Source organism: Struthio camelus, chromosome 10 (genome assembly GCF_040807025.1).
Source record: "Struthio camelus isolate bStrCam1 chromosome 10, bStrCam1.hap1, whole genome shotgun sequence".
Taxonomy (NCBI): Eukaryota; Metazoa; Chordata; class Aves; order Struthioniformes; family Struthionidae; genus Struthio; species Struthio camelus.
Genome location: NC_090951.1, coordinates 11,243,134 through 11,264,191, shown reverse-complemented (window position 1 = coordinate 11,264,191; position 21,058 = coordinate 11,243,134). Strand labels below are relative to the sequence as shown.

The window sequence follows — 21,058 nt, the reverse complement described above, 5'->3', positions numbered from 1 at the left end:
CTCTCTCCAGTGCTAGTACTGAAAGCCTGTGACCCAATGCACACAGAGAACCAGGAAGTGACCGATGGTACATAGAAGCCTCCCCCAATAAAATAAGCACCAGGAAAAAGACAGAAAGTGTGCAATTAATGTCACCACAGTTGTTATAAAACTAAAAGGAAAAAAAAAACCTGTTGGTAGTAGAGACCGTTTCCCCCTTTCCTAAGAGTTGAGAGAAGTCTTAATTCCAGCACTACTCTTACAGATTATGTACCTCAACAGTCAGAAACATACCGGACACTGACCATTGTCACTGCTGTAAAACTGACTTAAGAAACAGAACATTTTTTGGTTTCAGTTCTTTTCATGAAGAACATTGCTGTATGTGAATCGGACCAGAACTTCTGTACCATCACCGATACACTTGACATCAGACAGACAGTTCTATTTGCAAATCAGGTCTTTATTGACTTCATTATAATAAAACAATGTTGCTGCTACATTCTGCCTTCAGTCATGGGAAACAGAGATAAAACCTGAGCAGAAGAGAAATCTGGTAACTATGTTTAATAAATCAGAGTTCTGTTGTGGACGTGAACCCAGGAAAAAAGGATCACAAAACAGAAACAGATAAATTATAATCATTATGGTGAATATCTGTAAATGTGACAAGAAAAAGTGCAAAGAAAAAGTGAAAGGAGAAGAAACATCACTTTATCCTTTAAAATATTTTAAATAATTTCTTTTGCTATCATAACAGTATGCCTACTATGCATATGTTTAGACTGTAAACTATAACTCTGAATTAATCTTCCTGCTTTCCATTCTTTCATCATTTATCTTTTCAAATATCACCTTTCTCCAGAAGTCCACCTTCTTTTCTTTCAATTTCCTGGCTTTCTTTTGCTTGAGATTTATCTCTAAGTATTCTTCATTTAGGTTATAAGATGGCCATTCAACTAAACCTTCCCCATTCGGATTTCTGGAAATAACAAGAAAGAAAGAGCGAAGGCCCTTCTCAATCTGCAGGGAAAGTCAATCACAGCAGTGAAGAATCAACAGAACAGCTAACTCACTATGGAGACATTATAAAATACTTTTCTAACAACATGTGTCATGAGTCTCATGAGTCTCATGATTCTCACCCATTTCGAGCAAAGTTAGCCCAGTACTTCATTAGCGTTCTACTAAGGTTCTTTTCTTCCTCTGTAACTTCATCTGAAAGACAAAATACAAAATAATTATAAAGGTATGTTAATTTTTACACAACCTACTGGTTACAGTAGAAATACCTCACCTGAAATAAGTTAGTAAAAGTTCTAGTTACAGTGTGTTAGTTACCTTATTATTTATACATACAACTCAATACATCAAGAAAATTATTTGCTATTTTAATGTTCTCAAAGTCTGGGAAAACAGAAAAAAAATGGATAGTACACTCTAGCGCAGGCTAAAAATCAAAGGGTACAGATTAATTAATGACTTTACAAGACAGTTGGACTATTCCAAAGTTCACTGGGGTAAAAGGAAATAGTTTCACTGATGTGGGCTTTGAAATAGACTGGGAAATACTGTGAAAATCAGAAAAATAAAAGCTGAAAAAAATGATGAATTCAAAAAATGATGAATTCAACTTAAAGTAAGTAGAATTTCTATGTTTCTTCATCAACATAAGAATTACTTCAAATTTGTTTCATGGAAAAAGAAATACTCTATTCTGAGTATTTACGCTTTAGGCATCCGCAATTAAAGCAAAAGTGCTGGACTCATAATATTCCTGAGGATGTGGCTTCTTTTATCTAACTGTTCAATGACTGGCACATTCACTTGGACTGCAGCAAGGAACCATTCTGTCTGAAGGAACCAGATGCCACACTTCCAAAATCCTAAGAGAATACCCAAACTGCCAAGGCAAAGGCAATTTTAGAAGTACATCCTTAATCCTTCCTCATTGGACCAATTCCATTATGAATAAAATGCTTAAATAGTAATGGAGCCATGGGAGAAAACAGTCTCTAACATAACTATTAGATCTTCACGTAGAAGATGAAACACTGGAGTTACATCCTTATTCTAATTAACACAAGCTGGAAAACTATCAGCAAAAGAGACAGGCTCCCCCATTCTCTGGAGCCTGATGCCCAGTGGGATTTCCTGGAAAGGAGGAGACATTAGCTTAAATTCCTCAGGCAAAGGAGAGAGCCTAGATTTCCTGCTTCCCAAGTATTCTGCTAATCCCCTGTCAGTGTAATTGATCTTTCCCTCAATTTGTTTTTTAGACAAAGCTATTCAGCAAATTCATGGACAGTGCTGGATTAATGAAAGTGATGTTTTCTAGCAAATTTTCTGCTTGCTAAAACTGTTTACAATGTGTGTAACTTACTGTGCTTCAGAGACAGCAAACTGTACACGGTAAAAAATAGCGAGATAGTAAATTAATGTTAAACAAATACAGACAGGAGAAAGGGTTATACTTTGGTCTCACTTCTAAAATATGTGACTTCAGCTGATTAAAATAAAACTAGTTCTGCGTAATACAATACTGTCAATATTATTAGAGCAATTGATAAATGAACACTAAAGGTTCCGTTCCTTACCACGTAGGCGTATGTCACCTGCCAGATATGGTCCTCCAAAGACAAAGCTAACTTCATCTCCATGATCAGCTTTCACATACTCTGGTTTAGTATCCCAGTATAAAGTGGGCCGATGCTGATATTCAAAGAAGTAGGTTGGAGCTCCAGACTCTGGAGGACATAACATTACAGAGTTAGAGGAGAGGTGTATTAATTACGTCTGACATCAGCTTCCTAAAACATTACTCTAAGTATGCCCAAAGCTTTATGAATGACAGGGCACATTTATTATGTAACAGCATAGCCAAGTATGCCTTTTTATTTTTAATTTGAAATTAAGAACTCGCAGTACTAATACCAATCATGAAAGATTCACCCCAGAAAGACTTACAGAAAACAAAATAAAATCCAATTATCTTCCAGTTCTGGGTTTTAGCAGGGTTGGTCTAAACTTAAATATCAGAAGATCTCCAGATTACAGAGCTGGTGACCTCCCAAATATCAGTGGGTCAAAGGACAAATTCCAGGTTACTTTAATATGTTTTAATTTTTAAGCCTGTATACTTCATTTAGGAAACATTTATCTATGTTATCACGCTGCACTCTGGATATCAGCACAAGTGCAAGACACTAGTACAAAGGTAAAGGAGTATATACATACACATGCCTGACGCAGTCCTGCAGACCTAATCACTTTTCACCTTAAGTTCCCAGTTGGAATTTCAAAAAGAGCAGCCTACACATGGCCGGATTTTTTGTCTAAACCATTTGATCCAGCATGTAGTATGACGTTTGAAGGTCCTATTTTGAGTTTTTTTTTTTTTTTTCCTATAGCTGGTATTCATTAGCTCACCCTTGTGATAATTCAGCATTTTAATGGATGGTATAACAATTGCTGCATCTCCCAGCAAGTCCAGAAATCGGTCCCGTAGCTCAGCAGGATCATCTGTGTCTCCTAGATACTCATCTATTATCATGGACAGAAGCTCTGATGATACACCCTATGAGAAAAAGGGAAAACAAAAAACAAATAGGAAAATTAGCATTATTTGAATTAGTAGCTAAAAACGTCACCTTTGAAACTTCAGAGATTCTGCAACAGCACAAAGACACAGGGTAGCACCTATGTTGAGGGGAAACCATGATGGCAAATCAAACCTGTTCGTATACTATATTTTGTGGGGAGGGGTAAAAAAAAAATCAGGTCAAATTTACATGAGATTTATATAGATTAAAACACTTCAGGAACCAATGAAGTTCCAGCAGCTTCTCCTGACAATGACTTTGGCATCTGTTTTCTCAGGGAGAAGGAGACTGGAATAATGAAAGCAGAAGTTCTGAGTCCTTGAAAGATTTGTGGTCTACGAGAACACAGGGCAAGACCAACGGGATCCCCAAACTCATTTTATCCTCTTGGTGTTAGAACTTACTGCTTTAAAAAACCCGTACATTTCAAAAGTGCAAAGTATTTTCAGTAACTACTTGAAAGCCACATTAATTCAATGTAAACATTGCCTTGAAACCCTTCAGCCAAGAGATTAGCCATTAGAGGGATTATTAGTAAGATTAGAGGGACTATTACAGTAATTCCACATATAAACATGTAACATAAAAATGCTGGTTCAGAGGTCTAGAAAGAAAAGGTTATCTCCCAAAATTTAGACCCCACTCAATCCTATTTCTGTGCAACTCCATACACTCACTGTAGTTTTGTCAACTTTGCTGGGACTGTCCCCAAAGCATATCATGCCTTTGAGGCTTAGTAGCACTATGACTCAAGCAGGAGACTAGAGAATACCAAATTATGCAAGTTTGGTATACTCTTTAAAAGAATTTCACATCTGAAGTGAAATTAGACCAACAGTTCTTACCATCATTGGACGCAGAATCTCTAAAGCTGATGCGACTGATTTTTTATCTCCCACTTCCTTCAAACCTGGTATTACTGACGTCTGCACAGAAAACAAGAATGTTATTAAGCCCATGCAACTTCTCCAGAATTTTTAATATTGGAACTATTTGAGTCCACTTCATTCTTACTACTAGTATTTATTTGTGAAGCATCATGTCCTAACAGAAATGCAGTACAATGCAGCAGCTATATCGAAGAATCTGCAGTAAAAGTTTACTTAGTGAAGGTTTTCTACATAAATCACTCATGCTAAGTGATTTATCCTTAAAACAATATACATTTCTAAGAAACTTAAGAGACTACAAAGCACCAGAGCAGAACTGAAGTGAAAAGCTTCAGTGAAAGCTTTACTTTCCTTCTCATAGTGGAAATCTTTAACAGTCACTGGCAGCCCCACAGCTTCTCAACCTCTGGCTGAGTTGCTTGAATCCTTTAAATGTGGAGTAAGGTGCAGTTCCTCTGCTTTTTGATTATTATACAGAATGACTCTTCTGTCTGGATAATGAATTAGAACACATTCACTGAACGTTTTTCTTCTCGGCTTGAGCACTACCATACTCCCAGAGACACACTTGTTACGTAGACTCAGAGCAAATGCTTTGTATTACATAGCTGAGCATAAACACTTAAGAAACGAAAGGGACAAGAAACGGACAGGACACAAATCCACCCTCTGCAGTTTTGTGCACTGTATAGCAACTGATTCCTTTTTGGGGTTACCCATGGATTTCCCATGGGAAAGGGAAAAATCCATGCACTGAGAGTGGGTGGTACATGCACGTTTTCTACATTATCTGTCCCCATCTGAGATCTTCAAACAATAGATCTTTCTGCATGGTATCAAGGAACATGGGGAAATGACAGAACCAGCAAAGTTCATAATGACATTAAGTGGCAAGCTACTTCAGATGATCAATGTGGCATTTTTAAGTGTTCCAACTATCAAACCTGAACACTGCGTGTGTAATTTTGTTTTGTGAGGACAGATCATTTTTGTTTTCCTTTGAGTAATAAGCCTTTGAATATTGTGCTGTTTTTCGCCTCACTGCCTGGATGAGAAATTAAAATTTTAGGAAGAGAAAATATTGTTTAAAATTGACATTCCAGGGACATCCATGTAGTTCCATCTTGCGGGATGGAGCCTGTCTCATTGTTTTCTGAGCAAGGAAAATTGTTCTGGGCCATTATAGATTCACAACGCAAGTAAAGTTTACCTCGTATACGTTTCCACCAATGCAAAGCCTTTTGGCCATTATTAAAAGATGTCCTACCAGGAAATACCTCACCTACTCTTCTCAGAGATGCCTGAATCAGTTAATGCACACATACAAAAAAGTGAAAAATAGCCATTAAATTACAGATCGAATATTCCAGCCAAATTCATTGTTCGTGACTCCTATCATAAATGGGACTGCATTAAATTCTTTTCCAGCCAATATTTCTTCAGGTGACTTATGAAGAAATACTCCATCCAAAACTAAGGGTAGAAATAGGATTTCCTGAAAGATGAAAAAAAAAAGAATATTAAATTGTTGATCTTATTTTTCTTTTTCCTTTAGCTCATATAATACAATGCCTATGTTGAATGGTCTAAGTGCGAAAAAAGGCTATAAGGAATCAGAGTATATAAAATCTAGAACTACTGTAACAGTATTGCACAAGACTATCAAATACTAGCCTGGCTGAGGCATGCTATGGAGTAATTTAATTGTTTCCTGTCCTTGTGCTGCTTCTAACTGACATCAAAGCATATGTATGCTTGAGTCTTGCCCAGAATTTTGCATGCACTGGGACACTTCATTGAAAATTCTAAAGAGAAATCTTGTGCAATTATTTGAATATTTAGCACATATTTTGTTAAAAATTCAGAAAAAACTTTGGAACAGGTCAACTAGGAACTCTGGTCAGAGACTGAGCTGAAGTTTTGCAAGTGTGCCACACAAAAATCTGTAATTAAGTAAAGTTTCACTTACCGTACTGTTAAAGACTATATCCTTTGCTTCCTTGTTCCTTAAACAATTTGTTAGTGAGAGTGAAGTGTCTGCCTCACACTTAAATATACTTGCAATTCTCTGAAAATTATTAACAAAGATATGAACTGTCAATTATGAGGTAGTCTTTAAGGAAATTATACACAGAAAACTATTATATATAGTATTGTTAACAGTTTTATATAAGGGCTGATTTAGGTTAATTTGATAGGTCTTCAGGTATTTTATTTTACTGTGAATACTATAGTTAGATCATGAAATCAAATCATCCTTTTGTACTTCTCTTGCTATACTGCTGTTCACCTTCCTGCAACACACCTTGCTGCAGAAATAACATAAGGTTGTAACATAAATCAAGTAAGGCAAGAAAATTCAGAGAATCAGCTTATGTGAGATTCACATTACTAGTTTGCTGTTTCAGGAAGAGAAATGAAAAGGTACTTACAGAGAGGAATTTAATTTTAAAGCTTTCCTTTTAAAATGTATTAGTTTCAAATAAAGACCCTCCAATAAAAGCCCATCGCTGAATAAAAATGTAAAGCCTCTTCTGGATTCTAGGTAAGCATCCATAGTAATTTCCATGATAAACCCCACAGTTACTGCATAAATGACAGTGTGCACAGAAATGGACATATGCCTAGATAGGCATGTGCGTATTATTTAAAAATGCTCAAACCCTCCCACAAATATTATAATCACATAACTGTACAACCTACTCTGAACACCAGAAGAGCATGGTAAGATCGAAAATAGACAGTGCTAATCTATATATCTACACATATGCCTTAAGAATTAATTCTCATTAGCGTTATTGCCTAATATGCAGCGAGATTTTCCTCTTTTCTCTTTTAACAAAAGTATCAGATAAAAGAAATATCCTATTTTAGATTATAGAGACTTTAAAATGCAAAAATGAGCCTACCTTAAGATTTGCTGAAAGTAGTAAATCCTTATTAGGGGGAATTATAATCCCACTCTCTGATATTGCCTTATGAAATAGACCCTTAGACAAAGGAGACAGAACCTGCCAAAAAGGGAAGAACAGAAAGTATTTATTGTACGTTAAGGTCTTTAGCTCATAACTTCCTATCCAACTAGACTGCTGGATTCAGCAGGGAAATAAATACATATATTTTTATGTGCTTAGAGGAGAAGTGTCCAGGCTTGGCACAATGTGCTATTACCTTTTATAAATCAGATTAAGCATTAACAATTACATTAATTGAGTTGCTTTCTAAGATTTTTAAGATTTCACTTTTCAGTATATTTACTCCATGCCTACATGTGCAGAAACACAGCAAGATCCTGCTGATACACCAAAGAGTGTGACAGATCCTGGATCTCCACCAAAATGTTGAATGTTTTCCTGGATCCACCAAAGAGCTGCTACTTGATCCAAAAATGCCCAGTTCCCACGAGCATGTTCATCACCAGTACTGAAAATGAAACAGTATAAGCCAAATTTTCAGGAAGACTATTAGTTCTTCTAATACCAGAATAACATAAACCCCACCACCTTATGGTGTGGGCCAACAGACATATCTAGCCAAAGAAAGATCTGTATAACCTCTCACTCTAAAGTCAGATCTAAGCCCCACTGACTTATCAGTCTCCACTGTTCATCCATACCTAGATGGATTCCTAGGCTTATACTATATGAACTTTTGCTTTACACACCAGTGGAGAGATGAAGGAGATGGCAAGAAGGAACACCCTGCATAGAACCAGACAAGCCCAACAATGTTTTAATAGCAGGCTGTAATCAAACGACATTGCAAGTAGTAGACTTTAAGGACCTGATTCTCAATGTCCTCGTGTCGCAGTGTTGGGGAACTACATAGATTTAAACCACCATACCAGTGGGAAGCTGGTGTAGAAGTTCAATCCATGTTTTAAATAAGACATGAAATACTTAGTAAGAAGTGAAATAGGTCACCTTACCTGAAGAATCCAAGAAGTCCAAGTCTGTACTGAATTACTACTACCACAACATTCTCATAAGCTGCAAGTGCAGAACCATCATACCTAGAAGCACCGCCAAATATAAAATTGCCACCATGGATCCACACCATTACCTTGGAGAAAAGAAGGTGAGACTTACTTTTATATACTGCTTTTTAGATTTCATTTAAAAATGAAAAACAACTTCAGAGAATTAAGTACTCCAAATCACTGAAAATGAATGGGAGCTGAATTTTAAGCCAGTGAACTTTGAATTTCACATAACAATATTATTTTTGCTAATGCAGCATCACATTTTCAAAAGCAGTCAAGCGATTTAGGAGCTACACGTAACTTTGTACCACTCTGAAGTTTGTACAATGGATTTACTTACAGGTAATTTGTCCTTCTTATCTGAACCAGCAGGGCTGTAAATATTCAGATACAAACAGTCTTCAGAAGTTTGGAATGGAGGGTGTTTTTCTTTCCAGTTTTTTTCAATTCTTTTCAGTATGGTCAGATCTTGAGGACATCTTCACAAATGAAATTAAATTTAACTATTAGTAACACAACTGCAATGACAACAATGCAACAGCAATAGATGGAGGAAAAAAAAAATTTCACCCCACAGATGTATTCCCATGCAGATTGAATTGTTTATATATAGTTAGAATAGCCAATTGTAAAAATATGTCTGTATTTATATGTTTAAAGGTGAATTATTTCAACACAGTATAATGAGAAAACCTGATTTCCAGAGAAAGACATTTCCTAGGAATTCCTTACATTTCCTAGTCTCATAGTTCTTATGGAGTATTTCAGTATTGTCAGTGCACTCATTACCAGTCCATGCAAGCTCCTTTCTGAAAATCAGAACTCCATACACTGATAAATATGACAAACTAACAAACATGAACAAGCCCTATATACAAGTGAACCATACAGCTCTCACAGTGGTGGGTAGGAAGTTGCATCTCTCAGATCATTCCAGGCTTCAGGTGGTTCAGGTGGGGAAAACCTCAAGGATCCAACAGGTGCTTTTGCAAAAGGAATTCCAAGGAAGACATCTACAAGTCTGTCTGTTCCTTTTACGTTTGCTTGTTTCCCTTTGAGCCGCCCAAGTGCAATTGTCACCTCTGGCTCAGCAAACTTCTGTCCTAAGCAACAGATAAGTCAAAAGAATTAATCTTCATGACTATCAGACAGGCTTTTCAGTGAAGTATTTTTTGCTGACTTTTACTTAGAAGATTTCAGCCTGTTCCTTTCAATTTTGTTCAAAGTTTTCATTTTACTTTTGTACAATGACAAAGTTGTACCCCCTGCCAAACACTCCCACAGCTGGCTCTGCCAATGACAACTGGAGATAGGTTAAGACCATGGTTTACTCACTGCGCAAGACCACAAAGTTTAAAAACTAACTTCAGGACAAACAGCAACCGTCAGAATCATTAACATTTTCTAAATTTATCATCCAACAAGATATTCAAGCTAATTTATTTAGATAATTCAGAAATGTTTCTATTTTTACCTTCTAAGAAACAAAACCTTTCATTACTTTACCAATAGGTATATCTTCAGGAATGGTTTCATCCCACAAAAAGTCATTTTTGCATCAAGCTTATTAGGATACTGCTACTTCAGATATAGGTATCTGAAATGCCAATACAAACGTAACGGATGTACTGCTACCTTTGAAAACTATTACCCTGCAATTTCTCAGTGCGGTTACTTCCTCATCATCAATAACAGATTTTACATCTCACCTTCTGTTCCACAAATGCTGAATGCCATATTACAGATCAGGGTACAAAGCAAAGGAAGATGGCCTTCAGGAGCCATTTTTCCCCTGTTTGGATTCCAGAGTATTTTCTGTTTTTATGCGGAAGAGGTACAAAGGTCCCCCCTTGCTTAGGGAACTCTGGGTAGGGAATGTGGTTAAATTCCCCTTTGAACATACACTACATCATGTACTTTCAGAGCTGTACTTGATACAAAGTGTAAACACAATCCCCTAGTGGAAGGTACCTAATCATTACCTCATACTGAGAACTGAGGAACTGAAAATGACCAAGCACCATCTGTGAATGGCAACAAAAGGTTTAACAGCAGTTGTTTTTAATCCTACAAGCAGACAAAACACTGAAGCCCTGCAGAGGTTCAGAGCTAATGGTACTTAAGTTCCTGTAAAATAAACCACCTCTGTACATCACAAAGACCTAATAAGTATCAATTTGAAAAATCAGAATGGTTGATCCTTGCAAAAGGAGAAAAGAGGGCTATACCATCAATCACATATTTTCCCCTTTATCAGTGAACAAGTGCAGTACCATAATTATATAAATTGTAATTTATAGTTACTTAATTTATCATCTGCAAGAAGACAAACGGGCACAATTGAAAACAGACATATTACCAATGATCACTTTTATTACAGTATTCTGAATTGAAAGAACTATCTACTACAGCCAAGTTACCAACACAGAGAGGCAAGTGCATGCTTTCTAGACCTATGCCCCATAATCCTTTTACCTTTAAAGTTAGCTCTGCTTTGAGCAGGTGGTTGGGATAGAGGATCTCCACTGAACACTTCCAGCCTAATTTTTTCCATGATTCCTTACATTCCTCCATTTTAGAATTAGCAATGCAAAAAAACCCATGGGTTTGTATGCAAATATATGCATAATATGGTACAAAGAGATGTGGACATATAACACGCAGTCTGCCATGTCCCTAGTATTTGAAGATCCTTAAACCTTTTTGGAGAAAGAGTATATATGTTGCGTTCTCTGCAGGATTAAAAAGGTTATCGTAAAACCTTCCATAATCTTTAAGCACATTTGCTTTGCTAGGTGTCAGTATGATTTCAATGAGTTTGATTGTTAGTTTTTTGTTACCTTTGTCATGTTTAAACTTCCTGTTGCTCTTCTGCTCCTCAGAATTGTTTTTACAGTAGAGGTTTTAAGTCTCATCTCCAATATCTTCTGTAGAATTTCAAATTAAACACCATCAAATTCTAAAAGGTGATGTACCTTCTGACTCCTACATAAGAGAATTTACTAAGGTTTTGGTGCAGTATTACTATGAAATGTAAATTTCTTAAATTCGGAGAACAGCAGAGGCAATAGTCTCTTGTGACTTTACATTCAGCATCTTTTTATAATCATAAACCTTTAAGGAACAGATAGAAATTGGAATTCACTTTTGATAAAAGGGTGGACCCAGCCAACATCAGCTCCACTACAGGTAAATCAGCTCAGACTTACCCTTTTTATCTCCTATACAGACAGAAAAATGATGCTTACCAACAAAATGTATCATCCAAAATAATACATACTAACTTAAAGACCAATTTAAGATAACAAAGGAATGGATTAAGAAGCAAACCTTAATGCCAATGCAATCTTGATTTTAATATTATATTCAGTTAATATAAAGAAGAAAGTAGAGATAAGGAGGAATAATAATAAATAGGAATTTTGCTCACAGATAGCTTGCCTACCTTGTTTGAATCAGCAGGTGTGCAAACATTTCATTAATCTTCAGCAATTGTCAAAACAGGACTCTGAATTTTTAAGATACTTCTCAGTGTCTGTTGCCAGGCCATGTTTTGTAGACACCTTAGTGATATAATGGAAAAGTCCACATCAAAGAAAATTACATTAAAATATGAATTTTACCTCATGATTTCTCAGAACCGCATTTCTGAAGCTCAGTAAACTTCTGAAGTGATCTAAAAACAGCTGTTTTAACTTCCCATTGTTTCATAATACTGAGTTATTTTGAAATTTAGAAAATCTGTTATTGAAACAAACAAGAAAGTTTTTGAATAAGAAAGTCTCTTTACCTATATGCACTGATAACACAATTATAGGAATCTGTCCTTACACTAGTACACTCAACTCTTTATTCACAACCTAGCTCACGGACACCAAAGACTATGTAAAACACTCACAGGAAGTTAGATCAACTAATTTTTAATCTGCACAAACAACTCTTTTAGACCCACAAACGATATCCAAACTATTGCACTATTTCTGAAGAGAGATCAGAAGCAACTGAAACATAAAAGTATTGTTATGCAAGAGGCTGTGTTGATCACCTTCCACTTAATATGTTGCCTAAGGCTACAGTGAGAAATATTGTTTTTCTGACTAGAGTGTCTTAACCTTTCATTGAGCCTGAGAAGTCATGAACTGGAGGAAAACGTCATCTGTCCCCTCATTCCTTATGCCGTCAAATAAACTATTTTACCTTACTTTCAAGGCAACTGCAAAGACTATCCTTGATGTATTATCTCTCATTCACTACCAAGAGACTGTCATTGCTTCCAAAACCACGATGCTAGCTTACAAACACGTACTTTTTACTCCATTCCTTATGGGATTTGTTATGTGTTTGGAACACAGGCTGCGGTGGTAAGGCTGCTGATCAAAATTTGTAAAATCACTATAATTAATATCTTATTTGTCATATTTTCTCCAAAAAGACTTGACACTGACTTGTCTGTCAGTATGGAGACTATCAGCTATTGTTCTGAATGATGCTGTGTATCTTTCTATACTCTACACGCTGTATTTATCTTTTATGTGAGCACTTGGAAGCAAGGGCCATCTTGCTCATACAGTACCTCACACAATCAAATCTATAACTAGGACTTAAAAGGACCACACCAGTAAAAATACCAATATCATCCATGAATAATTAAACTTATTTATTACATTGCATATTAAAAAATCATGAAAATTATTAATAGATTTTTAAAACTTTTGATCATTTCTGAGCTTTTTTTTTTAAGAGGATGAAACAACTGAATTCATAGGACAAATAGCAGAGGGATTTTAGGACTCCTTCAGTCTCTTACACATTTTAACATAACCTCAGTAAAGCAAGCATGTATTGATTTTGCAATTTAGCAAACAGAATATAAGAGCTACTATAAAGAATTATCTTATGCTTGCAGGTACGAAACGGAGTCTCTCTAACTGCTCCACAGTTCAGGTGGTTGCACTGAAGGAAATCTCCAGAATCCAGCTGGTGATTTTGCAGCAGGTACCCCAAGAAGACATTCACAATCCTATCTGTTCCCTTTATGCTGTTCTATCGTCCTTGAAACTGCATATTTTGCTAGTCACCTCTGGATTTGAGCTTTCATGCCCTACACAACAAATTGATAAGAAATCAGTATATTTTTGTAAAAAGTGGCTCACGTGATCTCTGGATATACTTATATTAGAAATAAACTGCACAGACTGGTCAAGAAAAACCATTTCAGTTCATTCTTGTACTTGCTAGTTTGTCTTGACTCACCTCACCTAAACGATGGAAGCAGGTATTTTGAAAAATCCTATTGACTTAATGGGTTCCATATACAAGGACAGTAATTTGTCTGTTGACAAAATCAAATCAAAGGAATCAAGAGTATAAAAAACAACGTAAATCACTACAGATATGTTCAGTTTTATTTGCCAGTGTTCATGAATGCATGAACCACATGGACATTCCTACACTCCTGTTCTGGCTTTAGTGTAGGACAGGTCTGTGAACACTTTTGAGTATGTGACTCTCAGCTTTTTCCCTTCTTTGCCAAAATCGCTGTCAGAACGTAGGTGCAGAGTAGCTGTGAGCTACAGGATGCACGTAAGAGAACTATTACACTGGGAAATCCACAGGTTCTAATTTCCACATACTCCATCCGATTTTGCACATAACCCTCAGAGAGTTCCTAAATGAATGTTTTCTCCGTCTGCTACTAGTAGGCCAAAGAAGCACCATCAAAACGCATTTAATGTCTGCAAGGAGAATGCAACACATCAAGATTTCCCCTACTGTAACATACACCCTCAGCTCTGCAGGAAGTTTATAGAATCCAGTACCAAAAATAGGAGCACATTAAATAAAGATAACAGGCAGCTCTACCAAACCCCTAGGAATTTCAACCTAGAGCTTTGGTAATACCTCAGGTCTATGTCAAGGTTATTTTGAGCGAGGTGAAATACTTGTGAATGTGCCTAGTACTGAATCTGTTGTTCCTTATGACTCTCTTTCTCTAAGAGACGAGCCATGAGACACTGATAACGGTAAAGTTACATGATATAGTTTGTGTTATCACCACAGAAAACCCAGGTTCCTGTGGAACTTCTTGGCATAATTCTTGGAGGACTTCTTTGACAGGGAACCCACAGGAAAGAATGCCAAAATTTTTCTTTTGTAGGATAAGCTTATTGTAGCATATTTTTTTCCTAATATTTGCATCCTTCTGTCAAACAAAAGTTGCTGATGACTCTCTAAAACAATCTATAACTTCTACAGAAACAGGTTAAGTGGGGTGATTTTGGCAGCTTCTGCAGCAAAAGTCCTCAAGAGCAAATGGCAAATAATATTTTTATCTGCTACATCACAAGAATTCAAAGCTGTCTGGAGGAATAAACCCACCTCACAGTCATTATACAAGCAACAATTTCTGAAGTAGTATACAAATATTATTTCCAATTCCTCCTCACTATGAGGATATTATACCCCAAAATTTCATCACGTAGCAGGAATTCTAGCTGATCAGCTAGTTGGTGGAATAAAACCTGGTATACAGACCATAGTGCTAACTGAAAAGATCCTGGTATTCCGTCATATAATCTGTAAAAGTGACATATGGTTTTCAAAAAACCTAAAAGCAGATCCCAGGCTCGGTATCTCTCACCTCTAGCTCACAAAAGTGCCTTCCAGCTCTGGAGAGCTGCTATAAAACGCATCGCTGTCCAACTTTCAGCCCATGCAACAGCATTTGTTTCTGTCTGCAGTGGTGTAGTGCAACAAGCAGCATACTGAATCTGCTGGGGCAGCACCGTTCTCACCAGACTCCATGCAGGCGTCATGCACAACAGCATTAACTGCAATTTCTGTAAAGTACTTTTAAACAACAGAACCACAATATGTGACTTTCCTTCAAAACACTAAATCTTTCGAAGCAGTAAATCTCAATTCCTTTCAAATTATTTTTATTTCTAATTAACCAAAAGGGAAATTACCTCACTCAGCCTGAGGACTACATTAATGTTTTTCTTACATAAAAAATAAAATGTAGTGGCTTACATGTACGATGACTTGATACAGTAGGACAGATGTGTCACTTAAGCACAAAGTAATAAAACAAATTACTCAAAAAACCCTATGGGGATCATTTTTTTGCAAAGAGGAACAAACATATGACCCAGATGACTGCATACAAGATGTTTATGCAGGAGTAAAAGCTTTAACCCTATTATAAAGGGGTCTATAAAGCCAAAACATAAAGCATCATTACATTCACTTTATCACTTCAGTTTATTTAACAGTTTGTCATATTTACTACTATACACAGCTTGACTTTTCAAATTATCTACACGATAAAAGAAATCACCTTAATCAATAACATTTTGCATTTAAAACGCTGTTTAGTTTACCTGTCTTCGCAAGCACTAAGTAAACAGCAAAGGCGCTCAAACAAAAACTTTAGAGAGCCACCGACTGGAACGAAGTCATTCCCTTTCCCCCCTCAGACCTTATGTTTAACGCCAGGCAACACTTAAGTCACTGCACGCGGCCTCCCAGCTCACCAATACGCCCTTTAACGCTCCACTTCCACGGCCAGAGACGAGGTGCTACCTCTGTCTCTCGACAGCTGAACAAAACCGCGGCAAAAAAAACCCACTTCTAAATTCACCTCCGACTCCCGCGACGCGCATCCCTACTACAAAAGCGGCGAGCGACAACGGCGGAGGTCACGGAGGGCCGCCACCCGCCCGCCCGCAGAGGGAACCGCCACCCGCACCTCAGGCGCCTCAGCTTCCTCCTCTGCCCCCTCCCCCCGCGGCCAACGGCCAATCGCCAACGGCCCCGCGCGCGCGGTGCGGCGCCGAAGCGCGTCCGGGCTCCTTCCGCCGGCGGCGCGCCGCGCCGGAAGGGCCGCCCGCCTCGCGGCGCAGAGCTGCCGGCGGCCATGGTGGGCCCGGGCGGCGGCGGCGCGGCGCCGCTGGAGAACGCCAACCCCCTCATCTACCGCCGCTCGGGGGAGCGGCCGGTGACGGCGCGGGAGGAGGACGACGAGCTGCCCGACTCCATCGACGACCGCGAGATCTTCGATATCCTGCCGGGGCAGGGAGGGCCGGGCCGGGGTTGGGGGTGGGGGGGGCCGGGGCGGCGGCCGGTGGCGCAGCCGCCCGCAGCGCGTTTTCCTCAGCCTGGCACATCTCATCCGCTCCATCAACGACCCCGAGCACCCGCTCACCCTGGAGGAGCTGAACGTCGTGGAGCAGGTCCGCGTCAAGGCGAGTGCTCTGCCAGGCTTGTCCAAACGCCGCGGCTTAGTTTCCGTGTTCCCGTGGCCGTGAAAGGAGAGTTAGCGTAGACTTGTGCTTCGCTCAACCGTAACGTATGAAAATGACAAGGAGGAAAACGATGAGCAGCAGAGCGGAGCTGCAAGCTGCGTTTCACACGCAGTGCCTGCTGCTGGCTTGTGATACGGTCAGTGAGTTTTGTACATAGAGAGTGTTTGCTTTTCGACAGGTGAATGACGCTGAAAGTACCGTAGCAGTGGAGTTTACACCCACGATTCCTCACTGCAGCATGGCGACATTAATTGGCCTGTCCATAAAAGTAAAACTGATTAGATCTCTGCCTGAGAGATTTAAGGTGAGTAATAGAATCAGTCCAGAAAGCAGAAGAAGGCGGTGTGTTTTTAAAAAACTGACAACTAACTTTAAGTGAAAAGCAAATTAAAGTGAAAACTAACTAGAGCTTTTCTTCATCTCCTCATATTATGGGGGAAGGGAAACACTACAAGAATCAGAAGGCACTAAACTAAAGAGTGGATACAGAATGCCTGCTCTCTGAAGGTCGAGTCAAAGGCAAACAGGAGCACGATGGGGAATGACATTTAGTTCTTTGTGGCACCCTAGCTCCTTAAGGGTGAGAATCTCACTTTTATGAATGGGGATTAGAGGCCTGTGTTTTACGCAGCTGCCTGAAGGAGGCGTAAAGCAGATCAGAGCGCAGCATGCAGTGCAGGCTTTTGCCTGGAATCCAGATTTTAGACTTTGTTTTGTTTTGCTATATACAATCACTGGCTTTGACAAGAACGTGTGTGTGTGTTTTTAATTGTCTTGTTTTCCTTGTTTAATTATTTGAGTCCGAGCTTCCGGTGTGTTGTTGGCTTGTCCTCTCTCTTCTTCTTTTGTGACTCTTTTTCTCCTTTTAAGGTGGATGTTCATATAACACCAGGAACACACGCCTCTGAGCATGCAGGTGAGCTTTTTAGTGCTTTGTTGTGTGTTTTTCTTTACACTTTTAATCTTGCAAATTAGAGTGAGAGATACTCTTGCGTCTGCAGAGCAGCTGTTGAGTATCTGGACTTCACACACAGCCCCTTCCACCAGATGTTACAGAACCAGAATGCATAATAATAAAACTTAGATATGTCATGCACCTTACCTGAAACGTTTCCTCAGACAGTTTGCGTTCTCAAATAGTCCCCAATTTGCCTGCATTATGGAGGGCTCAGAAAATGAGCAGAAGCTGAGGGTAAATTTCTTATTACAGCTATACATGCATAGCTCACTGCTGGTGAATCATAAATAGCCTCCTTGTTTAACTTGTGATAATATGGTAGCTTTGACTTTATATTACAACTCTGTAGTGTGCTCAGCATCTGCAGAATTACAAGTCTACCTGAGTATCATAGCAACAGTGTGATTATCAGTCTCAACGTATAATGTTTTTAAAAAGACATTATATACCAATGTTTTGACAAGTTTTATATATATATTTTTTTTCCCTGAACAGTTAATAAACAGCTTGCTGATAAAGAACGTGTAGCAGCTGCTTTGGAAAACTCTCACTTACTGGAGGTGGTGAATCAGTGCTTGTCTGCTCGATCATAATTGCCTGATGAGGAAATCTTTGGTATTATGCTTTTGTTAAATTAATTTTGTATATAAGTGGTGATGCAAGTGTTTCTTTATCTATGTATCTATAAGCAAAATAAAGGGACTTGGATTTTCTTAAAGAAATGTTTCATTACTTCTACAAAAATTAATATGTAGGAAATTAGCTTACAGGCAGGTACACAAGTATTATGAATATTGACTTTTTAAGTTTATTAGCTCAAGCAGAGTAGGATTTTTCTGGACATATCTTTAGAAAGATCTGTTTGAACTTGGTTTTAATGGAATTCTGACCATCCTAAACCAAAGATTAGTTATGAACTGCATTTTAGAAGTGGGTTTTACACATTGACCAAGCAAATTAGCAGTTAAAATCTTTCCATTCATATGATTATTTTGGACTGTTAATATAATTTTAGCTTCAAACATTGAGATTTTTACAAGTCAATGCGTGCAAAGACATAACATGCCAGTAGCAAAAAAATGTAAACACTTCTAAATCATCTATTTGTTTTTTATGATATTGACTTGGATTTGCCAAAGAGGGAGGGCTCTCTATACCTGTATGAAATGTGATTATTTTTAACTACTCATTACTTCTGGTAAGTAATTTCCAGAAGTTCTATTTCTGAGGTAGATTTTTTTTTTCTGCACCTGTCACAGCCTAGGAGGGAGTTATGCATAGTTTTCAGTATGAACAGTCCAGCTACTCCCTGCTGAAGACTTTCCTGGTAAAGTTTGACAGCTAAATCATACGTTTTGCTTTAAGGATATATTCAGATTTAGTACTAATACTTATCCCATGTTACTGGGCTGGAAAATACGGCACTTACTAAACTGTTGTCTGTGGTGGAAATTGACAATAGAAAAATTCATTTAGATTTCCATGATTAACTTTAAGAGATGTTTTTAATCCTAGACCACATGAAAGGAAAAAAAAAAAAAAGAAAAAAAAAAACAGACTGTTAAAGAAATAGACCAATAAAGTTTTTTGGTTGCTACATGCATGCAGTGTTATGTATCAATTATCAAGTACCTTCACCATCAGCAATTAGCTAGAAAGTGAGTAACTAGTATACTTTTTTCAAAGTAGACAGGATCAGCACAATGTATAACGCTTTACCTTTTAGTAGTCGTTTCTCTTGAAGGATCTCGGAGTACCTTTTAAAAATGGTGAACCTTATGATTACGTAAGCCACAGCCTGATACTCCACTCTAATCTCTGTTGAGCTGTTGAAAAAACTGAAGCAGTGGTATCCAAGTAGGATAGTTAAAATCACAGAGCAAATTAGGACAGAAATAAGTGCTAATTTCCTTCCAGTTTGAGAAATGAGGCACCTAATTTTCACAAGGCTTGTACAGAATGCCAGCTCTGCAGCAGCCTTCATCTGCTTATTTGGCTTAGCATGCTTTGAATGATCAGTTCTTGCTTGGATGCATGAATTTGAAATTGTAAATAAAGACAATATTTGTGTAATATTAATACTGGGAAAGGAGCAGAATGTTCCTTATGTTAGTATTATCTTCCCTCTCTGCCTCTCTTGCTGAATCATTAATCAGTTCTGATGTTGCCAGCCATTGCAACACAAATGAAAACTTCAGCCACAGCAATTCACACAGGCATCTCACGGGCAAAAAGCAACAAGCTTTGTTCGTTTGTTTTTGTTTTCTCTCTTTCTCTTTCTCTCTTTCTGAAAAAGAATGGTGCCTTCACAGCTTTTGGGAAGACTGGAGTGCAAGTATGTGTGTGGGAAAACAGAAGGATGAGTAAGCTGTCAACAGATTGCTTCAACCTGTACTCCAAATGGAAGGGGAATCTGGAAATTATGCTTAATCGAATCTCTACTGCTTGGTTTTTACGACTATATGAGAATAGTGTTAAGTAATTTATGGGGATGCTGGCATTTGCCTTGCAAGGCATGTTGTACATGATAACACTGGGGGGATGTTTTGCACCACTCACCTTTTCAGAGAAGCGACTGTGTGTGTTTACATTGTTTAGTTTTACGGTACATAGTTGTGGGGTGACTTTTCAGTGAAGAAAGAATCTTCAGTCTCCTGGGTATAATGATCATTATCTGGTTCCTGCAGTATGGGAAGAAAATAGGAGAAGAAAACATTAATTTGTTACAAATATTTGTTTTCACCCCCACCCCCCATTTAATCTCTGGAATGCCTTGAATTAAGGCACATTCCCTCAGAAAATATGACCCTTTACAGCAGCTGCACTGAATACAAACAGCCTCATTCAAGTCCAGGAAGAATGCCAGAAGCAGACATGTATTTCACATTCCTAGGCTCTGGGCAGAGTCTTCCAAGGGTGGCTGCTGAATGGTTTTCCACTGCTCTAAATCTGCAAACACTGCAACACAAGCTCCCCAGGGCAATTGGCTGTGTTGTGCACTAGAGTAACCTGCCATGTGTTCAAGCCAGCAGACCAACACAGCTGGGTCCGTGCATCACAGGCTCTGCCACTTGGCACACGTTCGCCCCCCACCCCAGTCCCTCCCCTGGGAGGAAACAGCCCTCTTTCTAGCTGCTCGCATGCTGTCATTGCTTTCTAGTACCATCAGCCTGAAACTTTTGAAGATGATTCATCCCCCAATTTCATTATGAGTGTATAGAAAGCTTGGGGGCAGGTTTTTTCCAGAGAGGCAACTAAGCACGGTCCATGGAAGATGTCACAGGAAGAACTTTACACTTTAATGGGCAATATTTCTTATGTTCCTTGAGGGGAGTGATGTG

The 21,058-nt window shown here is 38.4% G+C and overlaps 2 protein-coding genes across 11 annotated transcripts; one reads left to right on the top strand and one right to left on the bottom strand.

Annotated features, from left to right (window-relative positions):
* Window positions 1–416: 416 nt before the first annotated feature.
* On the bottom strand, window positions 417–16,241 carry LOC104143980 (fatty acyl-CoA hydrolase precursor, medium chain). Of its 10 annotated transcripts, none has more exons than XM_068956246.1 (16): window positions 16,096–16,241; window positions 15,094–15,302; window positions 11,899–12,016; window positions 11,294–11,380; window positions 9,352–9,551; window positions 8,794–8,932; window positions 8,400–8,533; window positions 7,741–7,894; window positions 7,381–7,482; window positions 6,441–6,539; window positions 5,826–5,966; window positions 4,427–4,507; window positions 3,409–3,556; window positions 2,577–2,726; window positions 1,125–1,197; window positions 417–961 (listed from the first exon to the last, which is right to left on the bottom strand). In XM_068956246.1, exons 4-16 carry the CDS (start codon window positions 11,366–11,368, stop codon window positions 772–774), a joined length of 1,686 nt encoding a protein of 561 aa, XP_068812347.1. In that variant the 5' UTR covers window positions 11,369–11,380; window positions 11,899–12,016; window positions 15,094–15,302; window positions 16,096–16,241; the 3' UTR covers window positions 417–771. The 10 variants fall into 10 exon arrangements, with proteins under 10 accessions (XP_068812347.1, XP_068812354.1, XP_009673027.1 ...); XM_068956253.1 differs by having other exon boundaries at window positions 11,294–11,438; window positions 16,096–16,234; XM_009674732.2 differs by lacking the exon at window positions 15,094–15,302.
* A 46-nt stretch (window positions 16,242–16,287) lies between these two features.
* On the top strand, window positions 16,288–19,796 carry CIAO2B (cytosolic iron-sulfur assembly component 2B). The gene is made up of 5 exons (XM_068956243.1): window positions 16,288–16,513; window positions 16,620–16,699; window positions 16,938–17,063; window positions 17,630–17,675; window positions 18,213–19,796. The coding sequence occupies exons 1-5, from the start codon at window positions 16,372–16,374 to the stop codon at window positions 18,308–18,310; spliced, it is 492 nt and encodes a 163-aa protein (XP_068812344.1). The 5' UTR covers window positions 16,288–16,371; the 3' UTR covers window positions 18,311–19,796.
* The last annotated feature ends 1,262 nt before the right edge of the window (window positions 19,797–21,058 follow it).

Bases quoted from the DNA above. Each gene is read 5' to 3' on its own strand.
- CIAO2B (XM_068956243.1), top strand. From the start codon at position 16,372: ATGGTGGGCCCGGGCGGCGGCGGCGCGGCGCCGCTGGAGAACGCCAAC. The intron at 16,700-16,937 runs GCGAGTGCTCTG...GCTTTTCGACAG, and splicing joins TGGAGCAGGTCCGCGTCAAG to GTGAATGACGCTGAAAGTAC. The intron at 17,064-17,629 runs GTGAGTAATAGA...TCTCCTTTTAAG, and splicing joins CTCTGCCTGAGAGATTTAAG to GTGGATGTTCATATAACACC.
- LOC104143980 (XM_009674730.2), bottom strand. From the start codon at position 10,238: ATGGCTCCTGAAGGCCATCTTCCTTTGCTTTGTACCCTGATCTGTAAT. The intron at 4,508-5,825 runs GTAATTTAATGG...TTTTCTGTGCAG, and splicing joins TTGGCTGGAATATTCGATCT to ACGTCAGTAATACCAGGTTT. The intron at 2,727-3,408 runs GTGAGCTAATGA...TATGTCCTCCAG, and splicing joins AATGCTGAATTATCACAAGG to AGTCTGGAGCTCCAACCTAC.